The sequence below is a fragment of the Etheostoma spectabile genome, chromosome 12 (assembly GCF_008692095.1).
Source record: "Etheostoma spectabile isolate EspeVRDwgs_2016 chromosome 12, UIUC_Espe_1.0, whole genome shotgun sequence".
Classification (NCBI taxonomy): Eukaryota; Metazoa; Chordata; class Actinopteri; order Perciformes; family Percidae; genus Etheostoma; species Etheostoma spectabile.
Window position 1 is genome coordinate 17,504,146 of NC_045744.1, and position 21,481 is coordinate 17,525,626.

The 21,481-nt window shown below is 40.4% G+C and overlaps 1 protein-coding gene across 2 annotated transcripts; it reads left to right on the forward strand.

Annotated features, from left to right (window-relative positions):
* The first annotated feature begins 944 nt into the window (after positions 1-944).
* Positions 945-20,544, forward strand: sugt1 (SGT1 homolog, MIS12 kinetochore complex assembly cochaperone). Of its 2 annotated transcripts, none has more exons than XM_032530913.1 (13): positions 945-1,127; positions 1,226-1,274; positions 2,216-2,306; positions 2,900-2,969; positions 3,407-3,477; positions 5,998-6,051; positions 7,246-7,274; positions 7,495-7,517; positions 7,764-7,860; positions 9,348-9,455; positions 17,633-17,723; positions 18,631-18,803; positions 19,772-20,544. In XM_032530913.1, the coding sequence occupies exons 1-13, from the start codon at positions 1,114-1,116 to the stop codon at positions 19,871-19,873; spliced, it is 972 nt and encodes a 323-aa protein (XP_032386804.1). In that variant the 5' UTR covers positions 945-1,113; the 3' UTR covers positions 19,874-20,544. The 2 variants fall into 2 exon arrangements, with proteins under 2 accessions (XP_032386804.1, XP_032386805.1); XM_032530914.1 differs by having other exon boundaries at positions 969-1,127; positions 1,229-1,274.
* Positions 20,545-21,481: the final 937 nt, after the last annotated feature.

Genomic DNA, 21,481 nt, shown 5'->3' on the forward strand with positions numbered 1-21,481 from the left:
AAAAGGTCATAGGTCAACTTTACTGTGACTTTGGCCAATATTCTTCACCAAAACTCAGAACAGAAAGGGGATTTATTTGATCAGATGCTGAATTGGTGACACTGATCTTGAAACGTCAGTGATCGTATAGATCTTCTGTGCTGCCGGGTTGAGCATTTGTGTGAAACATCCATGTTTGCCAAGAACCTTTTTATTAAATTACTTCAAAGTCTTTATTACCAAGTATATGATTTTGGACAAACATGGATGTAAACTGCAACTTGAGTGGTTGGTTTAGTTACTAGTTACTTTGCAGATACATAATACGGTACTACAAAATATGATTGCAAAATACGTTTAATTAAGATAAGATTTTATTGATCGCTGAGGGAAAATTCACTATAATTATAAAGTGAAATTACCTGCACCTTTATCATCTGCACCATTAAAGTGATGTACACATTAATGCGTCAATAATTATAATGCAATTATATAATATGTTATTATGAAATGGGCTGTTCTGCATCATAAGTTATTAAATTTGGTACTTTATTTAGATGCAATACTTTTGTACTTAGTTACTTGTAAGTAGTGTAGTTTTTAGTTTTCTTTGTAACATTTACCCTGTGGAATTGATACTTAGACTTAGTGGAATGATCTGAGTGCTTCTTCCAGCACTGCATATAGCGCACTACATTTCAAAATTATTGTATTTTTTACTCCACTTAATTGTAAGACAGCTATGGAAACTAGTTACTTTAACTACGATTAAAGTGTAATACCACTGTAGGTCACATTAGCCCATCTCTATTCCCTAAGCTACATTAAAATGCTGAAATAGTTTAATAGTCCAACAATCTAATATATACAATTAACGGTATATAATCATTATTGTAATATGTTTAAGAAATGCAGTATTCAAAAAAACGGTAGCCCTGTTGTCATGTCATGACTCCTCCAGGACGTGAGGTGGAGGTGTGAGCAGTGAGCCGTTCGATGCCTGCTCCTGGAGCTCGAGCGCAGGACTTGAGCTGTGGCTGCTGCCTGCCGTTCTCACGTTTCCTCAAGTCTCTCTACATTGTACTAGAACTTTCCTGTCACTCCTGAAACACTGTCCACATTCTAAGCAATTCCATGGCAACCGAACGGCAAGTGAAACTTAACATAATGAATTAGCTTTTGTTTCATTTACACTCATTAATTTCTCTTCAGCCGGTTAACTAAATAGTCTTTCCTTTCGCTTTAGCAGCTTCCCCGATAGCTTCATTGACGAAGATCCACAGAAAGCTCTGGAGGTAAATATCAACGTTAGCTAGCTAGCTAGCTAGTTAGCCATAAATATCAGGTGGCTCTTTCTAATCACATTAACCTTAACTTCCTCTGGCTAACGTAAGTTGTTTTACAAAGGACGTTTGGTGTGGCGTCGGTAATAATAATGTCTGATGTTTGCACGGATTTTGACTCTAACTAGCTAGCTAGCTAGCCAACTTAGCTAACGTTTGTTGTTAGTATCACTTTGCAATCATTATTAACGTGACAACTTTACTTAACGATAACAGTGCCATTTCGACGTTGGCAAGACATGTATTTTGTTGTACTTTACCACCTTTGTAAATCCAAAATTTCTTAGGTAGTCATAAAGCGTTATTACTAGGAAACGTTTGTAGGAGCCTTTTTTAGATATGTCAGGCTATCAGCATAACAAGCATGCATTGTAATTGTCAAGTCAGTAACTAATTCTATTCACTAGTTTTATTAAAACGTTAACTTGTAAAAAATATCCTTTTTAGTTATTTCATAGTTCATTAGCTATGTGAATAATTTAGACTGCTCTATGATGATGTAGCATTAATGTTACTCAAAACCATCACTTCCAGTGAGTGATGGTTGGGTCTTTTATGCCCTTTTAATTGATAGGATAGCTTGAAAACAGGACAGTGGAGTGGGTGGGACGACATGCAGTAAAGGGCCGCTGGTAAGATTTGAACCTGGACCACTGCCAAGGACTTGGCCTACATGGGGCACACACTCTACTGTGTTCAAGGTAGCTGGAGCCCCAACACAGCCTTTCCATTTAACCTAACCTAACTGAGTAGGAGCAGTGGGCAGCCATAGTCCAGACCAACTCCAGTTGTAATGCCAGTACCCACAACAGGGGCAATGGCAAGAGTTCTTGGCATGCACGTTTATGGTATGAGGAACCATAACCACTTAAATGTCATCTCTTTTCTTGTAGGAACTTAATGAGGCCTTGCAAGGAGACTCTAACAACGCTGACTGGTGTTGCCAGCGTGCCTATGCCCACATACTTCTCAAAAACTACAGCTGTAAGTCTGTAAACGCGTTGACAGACATATTAGTTATCACAATCATAATTTTTATGATTAACATTTTTGATTTTGCTTTTAAAACAAAACACACAACATGAACACCCCCCCCCATCCCCACACACTCGTCATCACTACCCACCCAAACAAAGACAAGATGAAATAACCATAATATGCGAGACAATACAATAAAATAACAAAATAGACAACTGTATACCCCATAAATGTGTATATGTGATGAAACAATAAGCACATAGTATACGGAAACTATGGAAATAAAATCTAACTTTTTGTGTCATATTATACGAATGTCTAATCTGTCATTTGATGCCTTTTGAAGATTTTTTTTCCTGGGGTGCCCAAACTTTCCAGACCCACTGTATAATTTGGCATTGTCCCTCAAACGCTAGAGTAGCTGTTGTGGTCTAGACTGCAGAAAAGAACATTTCTTATGGGATACTTGAATTAATAATCTGGTACCAGTCAGCAGTCACTAGAGAATATTTGGGGGGTTATGTATATTCATTTTCTAAGTGATATAGGCTGGGTGAATGTATATCTATGATAAACATAGTGTTGGTTTTTCTCCGCAGGTGCTGTTGATGATGCCAAAAAAGCACAGCAGCTAAAACCCAGCCTTCCCCTTGCTTTCATGCGAACAGGGTGTGTACTGTAATATGATAAAGAAAATGAGGGGAGACCATACTTATAGGTGTTTGGTGTATATCTTTAACTAAAGCTACTGTTGATGGACTCAACGAATCTTTGTTTTGCAAAATCTTTAATATATATTTGATTGGTAAGCATGAGCAGTTCCATTGAAGGTTTTCCACGATCACATCTGCTATGAAAGATAAACATATAATTCTTGTTGCTAAAGTTGGGAATCATGTTGAAGCTAATATCAAGATTTATGTTAGGAGAAGTTCAACTTTTCTCTTCAGCCACCCATACAGTTTATTTACAAGAATTGTTTTAGTTATTTAATTTCTCTAACAAGGTACATGATTCAAATTTTGTGTGTGAGAAGAGGTCATTTATATTTTTCCAAGACTGTCTGATCTAAGTATATGTGGCATGTTTTTGTCTCCCAACTGCAGAATAGCAGAATACCACCTTAACCACTATGAGTCAGCACATGCAGCTTTCACTCAGGGACACCAACTGGATGGTGAGTACACCCTATTTTGGCCTTGAGTACAAACTTTCTATCATCCCCCTCTCTACCAACCACGCTTTGCAGCAGCATCCTATCTGTTTCACTCTCCTCATTGAATACAAAGTGATTAACCTGGGTCCTTTAGCTTTAGGGATGAAATAGAGCACATTATTCTTAAAGTAAAGATCTTATTTATTTCTTAAACTATAGCCTTGAAAAGACTCATTTGTAATTGTCTAGCAGGTATCTTAAAAGTGTTTTACAGAACACTACAGCAGTTTACCACTGTCTGAAATCAGTGCTTGATGTACTAAACATCAAACTGCAGGTAACATAACAGTTATTATTACCTTTTTTACCTTATTACCTTATACCAGGGGTTCCCAAAACGTTCAGCCCACGACCCCCAAAGTAACGGTGCAAGTGACTTGCGACCCCCCCACTATAAACGTAAACATTGCGCGCAACGGCGCACGCACTACAGGCGTATTCAAACACAAGCATATTGACAACACAAAATAACACACAAAATAACACAACAGTTTTATCTTGTGTTAAAATCATGGCTAACATATGCTATTTTTAATCGTTTAAAAGAAAAAATTGTTTCTGGAAATCCACTTGCGACCCCCCCTCTCTGGCTTGCGACCCCCACTTTGGGAATCACTGCCTTATACCTTATACTTTGTACCTTGTTATTTCACTGACTAACAGTGTGTCAATCTGATTACAATGATCAGACAAATAGTCTTTCACTGAAATGGACAGGGATATTTCCTTCATTGGGTTATAGGTGAATGGGAACAGGATTCAATATTCACAGAAATCTGTACCTCCAATTGCCCTCCTCAAGACCTAGTACCATTCCAGGAATTAAAATTGCACCATGGCTTTGTTGTGAATGCAAGATTGCAGGGATAAGCAAGGTTGGACTGTCCCATCTATTCTGGCATTGCCATGGCAAGTGTATGTGGCCGCATGCGAAACCCAGCCCCAAACCACTATGAAAAAACATTTAAGAAAGAGATCCAGTGTATATTTCTAGAGCCATAAGCATTGAGACCACATATTTATTTATCTTTATTATTGTTGTTATTGTTATTATTATTATTATTATTATTATTATTATTATTATTACATTGAAATTATAATGATTTATCATTTTGTCCAAAAATAGTTATAAATTACTACAAGAAAAGAGATTATTTGCAGGTTGCAAATATCTTCTGGGATAGATTCTAGCATATCCTTATAAAATAATTATCAAAAAGTTGCTTTTTTCTAGATGAAAGTATTTCACCACCTCCTTGAGTACGGCTGAATATGTTGATGGCTTTGTTTGTTTTAATATACAGTATCGATGACCATAATCTCATTAATGTCTTTTGCTACAGCTATCTCCAACTCTGTTCATCAAACGGATTGACTTCCCCAAACCACAAAAACCATTATAAACACGTGGTTCTCAATTTACTATTTTTATATATACTTATTTTTCTATTCATAAATTAGCTAGAAGCTTGCACTATTTTTGTAACACTTAAAGCAGCTTTGCTATTGAAAAGACAGCTGGAGCTGGCCAGCTGAAGGCCAACAAGGAAACGCTACAGTAATATCTAATGTCATTGATGTCATCAAGGTGAATGAATTGATGTCATAGTCATTACAGGTCATTACGGAACAAACTGCTATTATGTGTTTTTTTTTAAAAGACATGCTGTGAGTCTTATTTAGAGTAAGTGGTCAGAATTAAGTCAATTGTCATTTTGGAAAAGTGTTTAAAAATCTGAAGCAAATCATTAGCACTTTCAAAAGAGCTGTGAAGCCATTTTTGAACACATTTTGAGGAGAACAAATTTAACTTATTCTACTTTACGTGGCCGGGTTGGCATGCACGCATTTACATAGAGGTTTATGCCTCAAAGCAGAGGTCCAGGGTTCAAGTCCAACCGATTTTCTGCATGTCTTCCTCCTCTCTCTCTCCTTTCTCACCTAGCTGTCCTGGCAGAAATGCCCCCAAAAATAAATAAAAATAATTGCTACTTTGAGCTGCTTATATAACCCTTGGTAATTTATTAAACACATTTTCTGCAGTCCCTAAATGTATGACTCTAGCCTTCTAAAGCACTTAGTCAAACCACTTAAGACTTTATTAACATCTAACTGACCTCCTTACATGTTTACACAAGATTCTCTAATTGCCTTTTTGTATCAACATACATCACTTAAAGGTGCTCTAAGCAATGTCACGCATGTTTTAGGCTAGAACATTTGTTGTCACATACAGCAAACATCTCCTCGCTATCTGCAATCTGCCTGTCCCCGGAACACACCGGAACAGGGGGTGGGGGGTTAGTGCATGAAAGCACAGAAGGGAGGGGGAGGGAACGGGATGAGGAGAAGGGAGGGGCAAGCTAGTCTTGTTTTGTTTGAAAATACTTCTAACATCAACAAGAAGTAACGTCACCCAACATCGCTTAGAGCACCTTTTACAAGGCAGGAAATGTCTATTCTTTTTTGTGATTTCCACAGTTTCTGACAAATCTTTTGAGATCTGGATCAAGCGATGTGAGGAGATGATGGGTGGTAAGTAGCTGAACTAAAACTTCTATAATGTGTATTGTCATGTATTTATTATTATTATTATTATTTTTATTTAGAGCTGATGTTGGTCTTGGATTTTAGGTTCATTAGAATATTAAATAGTCTGTATTTAATTGTTTTAATGTATTTAAAATCTTCAAAGTTAAAATTAAATATTGGTACACAATATTGCCTTTGGTGGTTTTAGTTTAAAACATTGTTTCAGACTTCCAAATCCATTACCAGTTGCATGCTAAGTATTTACTCCGTGCTGTCAAACACTACGCTCAATGGCACAGTCCGAGAGGTGATCAGCCCATCTGATCAAACAAATGAGCTTGCACACATTCATGAATCTACAGTGAGTGTTGAGGCAGAGCTGCTTAGTCCAATAAAAGTTGCATGCCATGTCTGGGTGGTGTGTTTCTGTTTGCTGGTGATGCCTGGGCCCTCTGGATCATCTCAAGTAAACAACAGCATGAGTTTTGACAAACACGCTTCACACCCGCTTGCACACATACTCCCGTGAGGGGTATCATTCATCAGAGTTAACGTTACTGATGTTTGAAAGCCCCCAATGAGACCCAAACTCCTTCATAGGCCTGCTCACAGACAGCATGCACACACAGACAAATGCACACCAGGGTGTACATCTCCCCCCCCCCCAAAACTTAAAGGTACCCTACTTGCACTCACTCACACTCACACCAGCAGCAGTTGTTTCTTCTAGTGACAGTGTGTTTACCACCAACCATCCCACACGCGGCACCTAGTTATTCCATCACATGTGGCACCCTGCTTGTTTAAAAATACACAAACTCCGACACAGTCTTTTTCTCCAAACACCCCCCTCCTTACCATTTCAAACGTGACCTCATTAAGACAACATTAACACGCCTCTCATCATCTTATCTCTCTTCGCCCTCTGTGCTCTCTTTCTTTAATAAATTCAATGAATAATATATGATAGCATGCTGGTAAACGGTGATCAGCCTTGCTTGGGCTCACAGGGCTTTTAATGGGCGTGGATGGACCAGTTAACAAACTGGTGGAGGATGGGGGGGGCATATCTGTCTGCTAGTATTTATTTGCAGACAAAAGTGTGTTTATATACTTGAGTTCGATTTAGGGAACTTAAGGGGTTGTATTAAATGTTTCCACCTGCCACTCACCCAAATTTTCCTTCTCTCTTTCCAGAGCAGACACAGATCGGCAGCGTTGATGGGGTGAGTTTCTCTGTACAACCACCTGGGGGCATTGTTGCTCTCAGCATCGACAGAGAGCATCAGTTTGTGGATGCTCATCATGTTCAAAGAAAGGAGCCTCACTAAGCTTCTTCTCTTATGTTTTCTCTAATTTTTGTCCCTTTTTTTTATCCCCCTGCCTTATCACCACATCCTCCTTTCAAATTGTCATTCTGTCTTGGGGGCCTGAATGACCCATTAGACACCAGCTGTTCCACATGTGAAGTAAGTGCATAAATGTAGATTATGTCTTGTCTAGGCATCTGTTTTTATGGGTTTAATGTTGTTTTTTTATTGATGGCCTAATCAGTAATAAGTATGATTAACCAAGCCTTAGTGTGTTAAAGGAGTCCCAGTCTGTATAATTACAGTGGACATAGACAAGACTTGTTAAAGATGAGCTGTTTTTTGAAGTTTTTGTTGAAAGGTCTTTAGACTTGTTAGTTACTTTTCTGTGTGTGTTTTTTGCAGACATGACTGGTACCAAACAGAGTCTCAAGTCATTGTCACAGTCATGGCAAAAAATGTACCCAAGGATGGTGTGTGTGTAGACTTCATGGAAAAAGAGGTATGAACACACACTTAAATGCAGTTTCAAATAAAGAGAGTCTGTGTTCTCTCTCACTCTCTCTTGCTCTCTCTCTCTCTCTCTCTCTGTAACAGTGATGGGTTAGCTTTTGGGTGTTTCCTCAGGGGGGCCCATTAGATGGGTCTCATACACACATACACACTCATACACACACACACACACACACACACTCCCCATGGACCCAACTATGCCTCCAGTGGTGCCTTGTTAACATTGCCCCCAAAGTACAGATCTAAGAACAATTTACCCTCCCCAGCTTCTCCAACCTCCTAATTGTCTGTAGATAGAAGGCATAACTGATCTAGGATCAGCTGCAGTGCCCTCCAGGGACAACCCTCTTTCTTTCTCTTTTTCTCTTTTTCTTTGCATCTTTTTCTACTTCTTTCTCTCTCTCTCTCACTTGGAGGGGAAACTGCAGGGCACCCCAGGGAATGGCTTTGTCTTTCCTAATAGAATAACAAACTGAGTTTACCCCATTTTAAACGAAATAGTTCACTCGCTGCGAATCCCACAGTGTGAAGTACAGATAAGTTCATATATTTTTTACTAGGTCAGTATATACAAAAGAAATTAAAGATGAAAGGCAGTGTTTCCAGTTCTTTTCCCTGGTGACTAAGTATGCAGCAGCTGTATACCTACAGACAGTGCAGGAATTTAAATGGCATTAATATTAAGGCTTTGATAGTTTTTTGAAATTGCCCAAAAGCTACTTTTAGCTAACTTTCTAAGCTTTTATCCCCAATAAACTACTTCTTACATATATTTGGTCCCAAATCAGAAAGTCCACTTTTAGTGAAATGGTAGGTGTTGAATTGCAAACAATGAAAGTAATTTACTGTTCTTCTGCAAAAAAACAGTCAAGTTATTCCACAAGTGAGGTGTTTTTAGTGCTTTTCTATATTTGGGCAGCATTTGCTAAAGTGTGTAAGAAGTGGGGAGATTTGGGCCACAGCCAAGTCCATGTCCCTGCTAAACAAACAACCCACGCACCCACCCAGTCCAAGTGAGTGACAGGCTGTAAGGAGCTGTCTGACCCCCCCGACAAACAAGCCACATCAGATGATTATTCTCATGGACAAGCTGACACCTCCAACCGTCTTACTCCTTTTCTATCTTTTTGTTTCATGTGTTTCCAAGAATTAAATTTACACAAAAAAGGATCCAAAAAGCAAGGCAAGCTCTCACATTTGACATTTCTTTTGAGACAATTATGTAGTTGAAATGTGAGACGTCACATCAGTTAAGTGAAATGAAATATTGGTGCTACAATTTCAACATGGGGATTGTTAAATTATTATCTTATCTAACAAAACTCTGAAACTACTACTACTTCATAGTCATGGCACTATCTTGAATGTGACTCTATTAAATATTTGTACAGTATATTTTACTAGTTGCTCACTGCCCAACTTAATGGCAGCCAATGAGGGGTAACGCCTAATGTCTGGTGTCTGTGGTCTCTTCAGCTCTCTGCCAAGATACAGCTGGCCACAGGGGAGAACTATAACCTCAACCTCCACCTCCTGCATCCCATCATCCCTCAACAGAGCAGCTTCAAGATCCTCACCACTAAGGTATCCAATTCGCTTTGACTTTAGCTAGTCCAGTTATTGTGTTGTTGAAACCTTCTAAATCAACAAGGAGCCCACTTTCTTAGGAAGTAAGTGTTGATTCTTTTTTAACCTCAGCAGGTTTGCACATTAAACATTCTGTCATAAAGTTTTTATGATTTTGACATGTTTTTGACAGACATTTTGCTGTCACAGATGACATGCTCATGAAGCAGAAACAAACTGTCTGACCTGCATGCTTTCAACAATACCAGTTGTGTTTAATGGTCCATTGTGCACATCAAAACTTTGCGATTTTTCTGACGTAGGAAACCACAGGGCAAAAAACTGCATTGTTTTGTCCCTCTGTGGTCACAGTGAACACAACTGACCAACACTCAGTCTTGAGAGAATAAATCTGCCTCAAACTAAGGAGATGACGTAGCTGCCAGGATACAATTGGTCATGGTAATATAATTTTTGGAATATCTGAGAGGTGTATTTAAGTCGAGGGAACGTTCCTAAATGTGGTATTTACTCTGTGGGGAGTTATAAAATAACACAGAATTTAACGAATAGGTAATTTACAAATTATACCACATAACCTGTTTCACACATACAGTAGTATGAGATGGTGGTTTTCAGATGTTTTATCCACAGCAAACTGAAGTATAGTAATTAAGTATAGTAAAACTATAAACACACAAGGTAGTTACTCTCAATAGTACCCATGCAGACAATTAAACATGTCAGGGAACATTGTTTAATTGCCCCTGTAAAGGATATATGCTGTAGTCACGCACTGGTGAAATGCGGGCCCTTCTCTTACTATGCTTTAAATCTCTGAATTGCAGTTTTACCAGAGAGCATCAAATATATTATCTGTATTCAAAATTATGTTGTTGTATCATCTAAATACCTGATCATTAATTATAGTTGTGTTTTTGTTAAACCTGTTAATGACTTAAATTTCAGATAACAGTAAATAAGTCAAAGTAAAAGAAAAACCATGCCGATGCGAGTTTAAGCAGCTCACTGAAATTTTCTGATCATTACTTTTGTAACCACTCAGAGATTAACATCATAATCTCTTCAATAATTTAAAGCAGTGTAAAGTAGGCTGTCACTACCTATAATGCCTTAATGCTAGTAAAGCTTACTGTAGCTGGAGTAGAAATGAGAAAATCCACTCTAGCTGTATACACTGTGGCTCATGTGGAGACTTTGGCGCAATCATCTGAGCAGCTAACAGGAGATTCACACGTATGCACAAATCCTCACTTCTTCACACACACACACACACACACACCACACACACACACACACACACACACACACACACACACACACACACACACACACACACACACACACACTAGGGCTATACTTGCACTGTTTAAGGTGATTATAGGCCTAATGAGTAGGAAGGGCACTTTTTACCATAGACTAATTAGTGTGTATTATAGAGGATGTGGGCTAATGACTGTGCTGGCTGAGTGTGTGCTGATTCAGGGTTTAGACCACTGTCAGGTTTTAGCTTTAGGATCAAGGAGCATTTTTTGTGCAAGTTTTTTTGATTGTTTTTGTAATTGTTAGGAGGAAATCGTCTTTTAGGTCATTGATCGATACAACATTAAGCTCTGCTTTCTTCCTTATTCTGATGGTGGTGGATAATCTTTCCGCAGTTTTTGGACACTGCATCTTCCAAAGCGCATCCTGTTATAAGTAACTCAACAAAAATTCATAACATTGTTATTTATAGTTGGTAAAGGGATAATTACCCAGTTAACACTTATTTCCACAGGTGGCATACTCATAACTAATTATACAGTATTACATAAGTACTATTGAATGTCAGAGCAAAACTATAATCTGGTTTCCTCATGTAAATCAGACATTTTGACAATATTAGGCCAGATTTACTGAGATAAAGCAAATGTTAGCTTATTTTTTAAATAAATTTAGTTGCTGCATATGCATATTTTTAACTTTACTAAGGCAGCATCTCATTACGCATTCAGTTCCTGGCTCTTTCCTCCAGATGCAATTCCGCCATGGGATTCCTATACACCAAGTCTAGAAAATAAGTGATAATGTAGTAGTTATCTTAACTCTACAAAGTTTACTTCTACTAAAGTTGAATACCACATGAGGACGTGTAAACAATCTTAAGTAGTTAATCCAATAGTAAGTAGACAACCTTTATGTAAATTAAAAAGAGATATAATAAGACACAAAATATTCGCAAGCCACCTACATGAGTAGAACGGAGTGAAGATGATATTGATACAGCGATGTTTCTCTAGAATACTGAGGTAAATGCAGTCAAATGCATTTAACTCTGGTAACTCCCTCTGGTTACCTCAGGTCTGTTTTCAGACTGGGGGCATGCCAACTGCCATCTACTATAGGTAATACACTCACTATGGATAAGTGTCTCATGCCTCTAATAATAATTTTATAATTGTCTATGCATTTGTTTTCGGTATTTTACATAATTACGATTTTAACCGCAATTAATTTTAATTAACATTAGTTAAGGTCCGTAAAACTATTTAGTACTGTACTGTTAATTTTGTGTTCATTTCAGAAAAAAATACAATGTTTTTAGGATAATAAAGATACATGGTTTACTTCATAGGCTGTGTACCTGTGTTAGCACATTACATAATTACATTACATACACCTTATGATATAATCAACATTTATCCTGGAATTCAAGAGAATTTTAGATTATTATTTTTTTATTTGACTTAAAGAGACAATTTATACCATGTGCATTATAGCCACCGTCTACACTGTGCTGAGCGGAAACTGATCTGCACAGAAACTGCCCCCTCTCAAAAAAACATGCACTCTTACTCACTAACTCACTTTTTCCATGGCAACAGCAGACACTGCATTCCAGAGGTGCACGTGGGTTGCAGCTTAAACAAGGACTCAGTCTTAGAGAGAGCACAGCTGAAGATGGTCTTACACTCTTTCATATCTTTCTACTGTCTTTTTTCCTCTTTCTTCCACTTTATTATCTTTGTCTTTGTTTGGTCTATCTCTCCATGAGACACACACACCTTATGTCTTTCGCACACAGACACACACACCTCTACCTCTAGGATAACGAAAAAGAGTGTTCCAACCGCCTCCTCTCCCACAAGCCCTGACTGTTCCCTGGTCCACTGGGCTCCTCCGGTACACATGGCCCTATACACACACACACACACACACACACACACACACACACACACACACAACACCACAACACACACACACACACACACACACACACACACACACACACACACACACACAAAACCAAGCTCATAAGCCCACATTGGCAATTGCAATTCAAGACAGCATTACAGCACCTAAGTCTTTTAAAACTCTATAGGTAAAATGTGCGGTGCACACATGCACGACAATGTGAGAGACCCCAACAAACTGAGCAGCTTTCTTGATGCATGTCTCATTTAAATATTTTTGGAGCCGTTTCATTTTTCTAAAGCCAAGGAGCCACTGGGGAGAAAAAAAATTCAAATGAACAACGGCATCAGCAAATCAAGCTTCTCCAGATTGGCATGCATCCCTAATGAGTGTTCGGAGGGGGAAAAATGCATTGCCCTCGGAGCTGTTGATTCCCAACCAATGTCAGCCTGTCTGTCTCTGTAATAGGCTGCCCTGCACTCTTCGCTCCACAATGTTTACGCTTCATCTCCTCGCTGTCTTTAAAGACAACTTAGCAGGGGGAAGCTAAGCCGGGCGTGAGTGTGCAAGCACATACACACAAACTGTCACGCACACATACAAATACAGAGGCTGAACAGCAATCTTTCTACACAAAATATTTGCTGTGTGTGTATGGGAGTGTCATCTGTAGCACATTATCGTTTCTGCGACCTCCTCCTGTCCTCCACCACGACAGACATTCCAACCGCAGGGGTCACCGTGACAACGGGGAGCCAATTACACACCAGTGTGTTTGATCAGAACAGACGGCTGACGCGCACACACTCAGACGCGTGCATACAAACACACTAAATGCAATTTCAAATCCACACTCGATCGTTCATTCACTTCCAAACTCATCTCTTTTGGGCAAATAGCTAAAGTGGCATCTCCGCTCTTTAATTTGCATGCCTGTCAACATCTAAGAATGTTTATATTTATTTCATTTATGCGGCTTTCTTGCAGAGTTTGTTTTGAAATCCGCTGGGATCTGGAAAAAGAGGGAGAAGATGCTGGGTAAGGAGTCATGACAGGGAGGAGGGGGGTGGGTGGCGATGGTCACAAACGCATGTGACAAACCACACGGGAACCCAGTGCCCCTCTTTAAATAGTGCATGTGTGGCAGTGCACTTTTGTATAGTCCAGCTCCTGGGGTCCTGTGGGTGGTGGCCCCTGTATGTGGCTCTGCTGTCACATTCCCTTTACAAGCCATCTTTTTGCCTGTCACACACACAAAAACACACGCGGAGAGACACACACATGGCGCCTGGCCTGCCATGTCCCTTAAAAGCCAGGAAACACAGATGTGGCAGCAGATTAATGTTGTATGGCCCATGAGCACGCATAGAACCACACACACACACATACACACACACACACACACAGACACACACACACACACACACACACACACACACACACACACACCACACACAGCTGTTGCTTGAGTCCTGCTGCACTTCACACCATAGAAACATTGAAGACAAGAATGGCACCTGTAACACTGAACGGTGTTTCCCATAAGCCCAAGATGATGTCCTCAAATGTCTTTTGTCCACAACTCAAAAGTTTATTGTCACAGAAGAGAGAAGAAACTAGAAAATATTCAGAAAATATCTTTTACTTTTGTCTTAAAAAATGACTCAAACCGACAAATTGATTACCAAAATAGTTTTGCAATCTGCAATAGTTAGTTGCAATAGTTTTGTAATCTTTGCAGCTCCGCACCTAAGCATTCCAACCCGCCTCTGTGATAGTTCCCGCTACAGTAGGTGTCTCCAGGACCACAGTTTTCATGACACACACTCAAAAGGTAAAAACTATACCAGCGTCGCTGTCGTGGCTGGTAAAAACAAGTCAGTCAAGGTGTTGAGTTGCTGCTTTGTTAAAACTGAAAACATGAACTCTTCTGCCTAGATAGCTTGACTAAGATTATTAGTTAACAAAAACAATTAAAAATGCATAAAAAACATAAGGTCTAAAGATTTGAAAGAATTGCATTAGTTTAACTGTATTAGTTTGATCGCTAATTAGTAGCCATTAAAGCAAGTTGGCATATCAGCATTTTGAAACAGTCTTGAAAGCACTACGAGACCCCTAACAGAGTTCAAAGATTGCAGGTACATCTGTCAAAGAAACTAAAATTATTTATTAAGAGATGCTGGGCGAGCAATTAAAATCAGTTTCAAACACAAACAGTCACAACTGATGAACAGGGTTTAAAAGTTTAAAAATTGCCCCTTTTGAGGTCATAAGGGATAAGGTTACCTCCACTTTCTCTGACCAGTTTTTGGTCAGTTTTGCATTTAAATCGGCTTAAAAGCGCCATTCAATAATCAACTTTTTTGGAAATAGCGTTGCTCTATAATTGGTCTATAACCGTGACGTTCCACTTTTCAGATTGCTCCTATAGTGCCGGAAATTCCACCGGATCACGCTGTTTTCACCCTGATGTCCGTTACATACTTCTTTCATTCTGTTGGATTATTAAACCCCGGTTGATTTATGAGGACTCTGGTTAACTGCTCCTTTGATCTCTGCAGAGTAAATCCAGACAGCTAGCTAGACGATCTGTCCAATCTGAGTTTTCTGTTCCACGACTAAAACAACTTTTGAACGGGATGTTCCACCAAAACAACTTAGTTTTCTCCCATCCCAGAATGCTGTGTAGAATGTGAGACTATTCTATGTATAAATGAAGACTTGTTGAGCTTTAACGTTATGTAAGTAATGCCACAAAACAAAGCTGTGCAATTACAGTAGCACAAACTGCATCTTCGTGGTACACGTTATCTCTAAGCAGGACTTTGGCCAACTAATGCAAAGAAAGCCTGGCTCTGTCAAACATTCTTCGTAGTACACCCCTCAGATTGGACTAGGATAAATTCAGGGTTTTTTTGGTATTTTAGGACATTATTTGAATGGGACAGGAAAGACATGAAAGGGGGGGTGACATGCAGTAAAGGGCGGCAGGTCGGAGTCAAACCCGCTACTCCGTCAAGAAGTAAACCTCTATACATGGACGCCCGCTCTACCAGGTGACCAAAATCCGAAAGTGAACTGATTTAAGCTGCTGAATGTGTAAACTCTGCTTTCTACTAGCCGTATCAAAATGCCCCTTGGAAAGGTTCTTAGTTCTTTCCTTACATTTCTATGCTCACGGGCTTATACCTTTTTAATTTTTATTAAAGAACCAGGTATTTTGTAAAAACAGTAGCTGATCTTTTATATTGATGATTCAGCCAAGAGTGTTTCATGCAAATCCAAGCTTTTGAAGTGCTCAAACAGATGGTAACCTAACATTGTCTGTGCATAAAATGAATCCAATGAACGAACCCTGGACGCCCAAAATAACTTGTTTCACCTCAAAACTCTATAGGCGTTGACTAATTTGTGCACACCTTTGGATTGGTTTGATGTAGTTATTTCAAAATCAAATACATTTTCCATTCAATCTTTTATTATTTAGTTCCTGTATGTACAGTGAGAATACTTTAAGGGCTGGGTTATCCTCAAAAGAACTGCTTCCTAGACAGTAATGTCCAACCTCATTGGAAGACAAGTGGCCACATTTGAACATTTGAAGGCGGGTTGAAATGAGGGGCAAGTTGTAATGAATTCATTAAATATGGATATAACAATGCACATTCTTAGGTCTCATGTGAAAGGCATTCAGAGTGTTGAGCTCTGTTCTACAATTTACTTTCTCACCTCTTTACACCCTGTTAATCACAGCGTGAAGTGTGTGTGTGAATGTCACTGTTTTAGAAATCGTCGGACACAGCCACCTATTCTGTCGGAAGGTTGCGGGGTGGAGGGGGTGTTCGGATTTAGATGAACTCACAGAATTGGATTGTGTGCACAAATTTTCAAAAAAGGAGGTGTCGTGTTCTTTTGAAAGATGAATATGAATTCTTTGGGCAGTGACCTGTATTCTCAGCAGAGATGTTCTTTTTTTAGTTTCTCAGCCCTGCACAGGTGAGCCAAAAAGTTCATTTCGGACACTGCACAGATGCCTATCTGTGCACGAGGCCCTTTGTGAGGCAGAATTGCTGACACATACCAAAGTTATCTATCTGTGTACTGAGTTCGCACTAGCTCATCACCCAGGTGGAGGAGGTAGCGGCAATCATCTTATTCCCCTAAACCTGCTCCCCTCACTCATGCTTGTCTGGGTGCCAGTCAGCCTCTCTGCCTCCTCATCTCCAACCTTGTCTACCTCTTGGTTCCCTCTTCTCCTCTGGCACCACCATAAATGAATCATCACATCGACCAGCAGAGCAGAAATGTTCCTTAATTGCACCTACACAACCAGCGCTGTCTTTCACATGCACACATATCAAAGGCACGCACCGTTAATGGGTGGAGGGGGGGCCTGCGTGTCTTGCTGGTATGTGCCCTGTCAATGTAGCTCAGTGTTAAAAGCGTGTGTCCATGGCCTCTCTCCCCTCATTGTTTTCCTCCTCTCCCATGTTCTCCTGGTGTAATGATTTGGATCAGATACTGCTGTGTGGAATTAGGATCTTCCCCTCCTCCTCGTCCCCCCTCTCCATCCCTTCCTCCCGCCCGCTCCGTCTCTCACACTGCCCCTCTGGCTGACAGGCATCTCGTTAGTGCAGTATGTCTGTCAGTGAGGTTTGAGATTGAGCTGTGCCCCCGCATATCCCTGATGTCTCTCTTTCTCTGTCACACACACACACACACACTCTCTCTCTCTCTCTCTCTCTCTCTCTCTCTCTCTCTCTCTCTCTCTCTCTCTCTCTCTTGCACACACATACATATACACTGTATGTTAGCGGCTCCAAACAGACAGCCTCTCTGGCCTCAATAATGATCTGATGTCCTGTACTTTTAAGATGTCGCTCCAATGGAAGCGCTATTTTGGTCCTGCGAACCAAAGACAATCATTTTGTTTAACGTTCTATCTCCCTTGTTCCCTCTTCTTCTCCCCACTACTTGTCACCCTTCTCTTTTGGCAGGTGGAGTTCAAGATGAAGAAGACAGATGCCATGAGATGGGAGAAGCTGGAGGGAGAAGGACAGGAGTCCAACATCAAACACTTCAATCCAAGTCAGTCCACCACTTCTGCATTTACAGAACTATCCTTCTGTCTGTCAGTTTCACCCTTACCCTCTTCTTATTTCTCTCTCTCTCTCTTTCTCGCTCTGTCTCTGCAAAGATCGATATAAGTTCCTGTGTTTGTCCGTTCTGCACTAAAAGGAGAGTGGGCATTCAAGCCCTGCTAGAGTCTTTGATTAGTCTGACGTTGAAAGTTTACAGGGAGAGGGAAAGGTATGACAGCAAAATATGACTCAGTATTTTAGCCCACACATTCACATTACTGACAGGATTAATTGCTTATGTAAAAGTATGTGGGTGGGTGGATGGATGGAAGGGGGAGTAGAAGTTAAGTGGGCAGCCAAACCATCCTCTCCATGCAACCAGCTCAGCCTCTAGGACGCCCTGTTTATAAGTGCCTGCTTATAACTTGGACTACTATTACATTTAAACATGATATCTGACTTTATGGGATCATATTGCAGCATGTCCACAATTGGCCTGAATATGTCTGGTGTGCGTCTGGTGCTGTATTTATGTAAATCTGCATCTGGATTTTCTTTCCCACTCCCTATTTCTTGTTGGGATTATAGTGGGCATAATTCATCCTACAGAAAACATAGAAATTAAATAGCAGCTTCTGAGTTGGGTGATCCAGTAGCAAAGTGAGCAAAATAAATTCAGTCAATACACCTTGGTGTGATTAGGTGATAAAAGTCAATTCAAATCTCATTGAGAAACCTTCATTAACACGGTACTGCTTTACAAAAGCATTATGCTGTTTGTTTCAGGGTGATTAAAGAGCTCTGCTTAACGTCTTGCCAAATGCCTCTCAACGGGTTTAAAATCCCTCTGACTTGCTCTTATCTGAAACTATATGAATTGTAGCCTTTTAAACACAGTTTCCCTTTTCCATCAGATCAGTACCCATCATCGTCCCTCAATGCCTGCAAGTGGGACAAGGTGGTGTTGGACATCCATGAGGAGGAGAAAAATGAGAAGCTGGAGGGAGACGCAGCCCTTAACACGCTCTTCCAGCAGATCTACTGCGATGGCTCAGACGAGGTCAAGAGAGCCATGAACAAGTCCTTTGTAAGTATTATACTATCGTGACGAGCCGTTTTTGCTAGTTATCTCTTAAACCACGGAGCAATAGTAGCCAACTATATTTTGCACACAAGGATCCACGCTTCATCCTCTTGGGACCATGAATGTCTGTGCATAATGTTATGGCAATTCATCCAATAGTAGTTGTTGAGTAATTTTAGTCTAGACCGAAGTGGTGGACCGACAGAAAGACATTGCCACCCATAGATGGAAGATGTCATGAAGCACTTTATTTTTTTAAAGATTATTTTTTGGGCATTTTTAGGCCTTTACTTGACGTAACAGCTGACGAAATGAAAGCGGAGAGAGAGGAGGGAATGCCGGGAAGGCCGCAAGTCAGAGTCCAACCCGGCCCACTGCGTCGAGGAGTACACCTCTATATATCCGCTCTACCAACTGAGCTATCCGGGCGCCTATGAGCACTTTAAATGCTTTGTAGGAGTTGTAAATGCTGTAGCTTATTGTATTGAGGGCTGGAATACAACATATTTATGTGTACAGAAAGATATTTGTATGATGATTGCAACTGCAAATGTTTGATTGGGGATCAGGATGAATCAGCCTTCTGTTATTAACAGAAGGATTTTGGGTCACTGGAGCCCAACGGTAAACTCGAAAAAGGATTTGCTGTCATTTCCAACATACATCCTAAAGATGATGGTGTTTTAACATTCATGTTATTTCTGCATTTGGTTTAAACAACCTAGAGCAGAGGACTAGAGAATAAAGGTCAGTTTATAGGGAAATAAGCATTTGGAATTCTTCGACTTTTTAGCTTATTATGAAATAATGAGAACATTTAAATAAAAATGAGTTACTGGTCAAAAAGTCCACCTTGTTCATCAATACTTATGGAATCAATAATGCGGCCATGAAGTTATCTAAGCCCTAAGCCTTGTTAAGCAGAGAGCAGGGGTTGCATAACTACAGTACTGCCTCTTCTCCCTGTGCAGATGGAGTCCGGTGGTACAGTCCTGAGCACCAACTGGATGGATGTTGCTAAGAGAAAAGTGGAGATGAACCCACCAGACGACGTAGAGTTCAAGAAGTACTGAGCACCTCCCTGTCCCTCGCTCCTCTGTTTGACATCATCTTTCTTCACATTTGTCCATATAAACTCCTGCGGGGCTCCTTGTTGCCCTGCAGTCTCCGTGGCCGCCCACCTCCTCTTCCCAACCCCTCAGTTGTGCTGCTGCTCTGCTGTTTTCACTAAGTGCAGGGAGCCTCAGTGTTCCCACTTCAACTCGCCCAAACCGCTTAGAGCCCACTCTCTGCAATAAGATAACTATCTACCTGATGGGGTCAGTTAATTTGAATAATCTGTTGAACAGATTAATATCTGATTTTTAAAGGCCAATGAACTCAAAAGGGAAATCTGAATTCAAATGTGACTGACAGACCTGAAATCCTCCAACTTTCAGATCATTCTTCTTTTCTCTCCTTTGCTTCTGCCTTTCTATTTGGGAGCCTTTTATGACTTTCTATTAACATCACTTGTATAAAACTTTAAAGTTGTTAAAATAAGAAGCAGTTGAGATGTTCAAATGATAGCTATGATTGCATGCAATGCAGTCTTTTTTTCTGTACCCTCAGTAAAAAGTCAACAGCAATACAAACTGACTTGTCTGGAATGTGCCACATTTTAGTCAGTGGCTTCGCACCGGTCGTTCCCTCAGTGTGATTCAAGCTTCAGTGTAAATAAAAGATTTGTTGTTTGGCTCACAAACCTTGTCTCCTGTTTTAGGGGTTTGTTGTCTCTGGAAACTGCTTTGGACAGGTTGGAAAGTTTAGGAAGGGATCCACCAGATGCCAAAACAGCAATACATTATGACAGAGAGCCATGCTCTGTGATTATGTGCTGGGAGGAATGAAATGTGGCGTTACTGATATGAGTGCGGGCAGTCCAGATATGGCTGGCAGCCTGAGGATGTGGTTTACGTATCATGGTTCGATTGGTATCAAACCAGAGAGCCCCGAGTTGTTTGGCCAGCAGGGGAGGATGCAGCCCTGAGGTGGAGGGGTGATATACAGCCAGATGTGGGAGAGCAGGAACCTTCCCCGTTCTCTAACCACATATATGCGGCAGCATTAACAGTGAGGGGGCGTCCTGCCGCGGCAAGAAAACATTAATATGGATCAGCCTCCTAACCGCATCATCAAGCCTCTCACACGGAGTTAAGTGTTAAATTCATCACACATCGTTTCATCTCTTGTGACGATCAAACACCCGTTTGTGGCTCTGGATGGAACTCTGAGCTTCATAACACACACACACACACACACTCCTTTTACTATCCCTGACACACACAAATACACCGCCCCCATCCTTACCCCCTACCCCTGCCTAAGGCGGCTCTGTGACATCAAAAGGAGCTAAGCGCCTTGCATCGTGGGTAAGATCTGGGAGCGTGACGGCTACAGAGTCTTTAGTCTCATTAAAGAGTTCTAGAGCTGCATCTCTAACATTAAAGAACTCTGGAAACTTCATTCTGCTCGTATCTTTGGAGTAGCCACCAGATGTGACAGGTCTCAAACTGAAAAGTGTCTTTGAGTATATGAGACGTGGGGGGGGGGGGTTTCCCAAATAAACCCGATAATAAGTTACAAGCAATATGTATTTACAAATAGGATATCAAGTTATCAGGTCAATAAAAAACAAACAG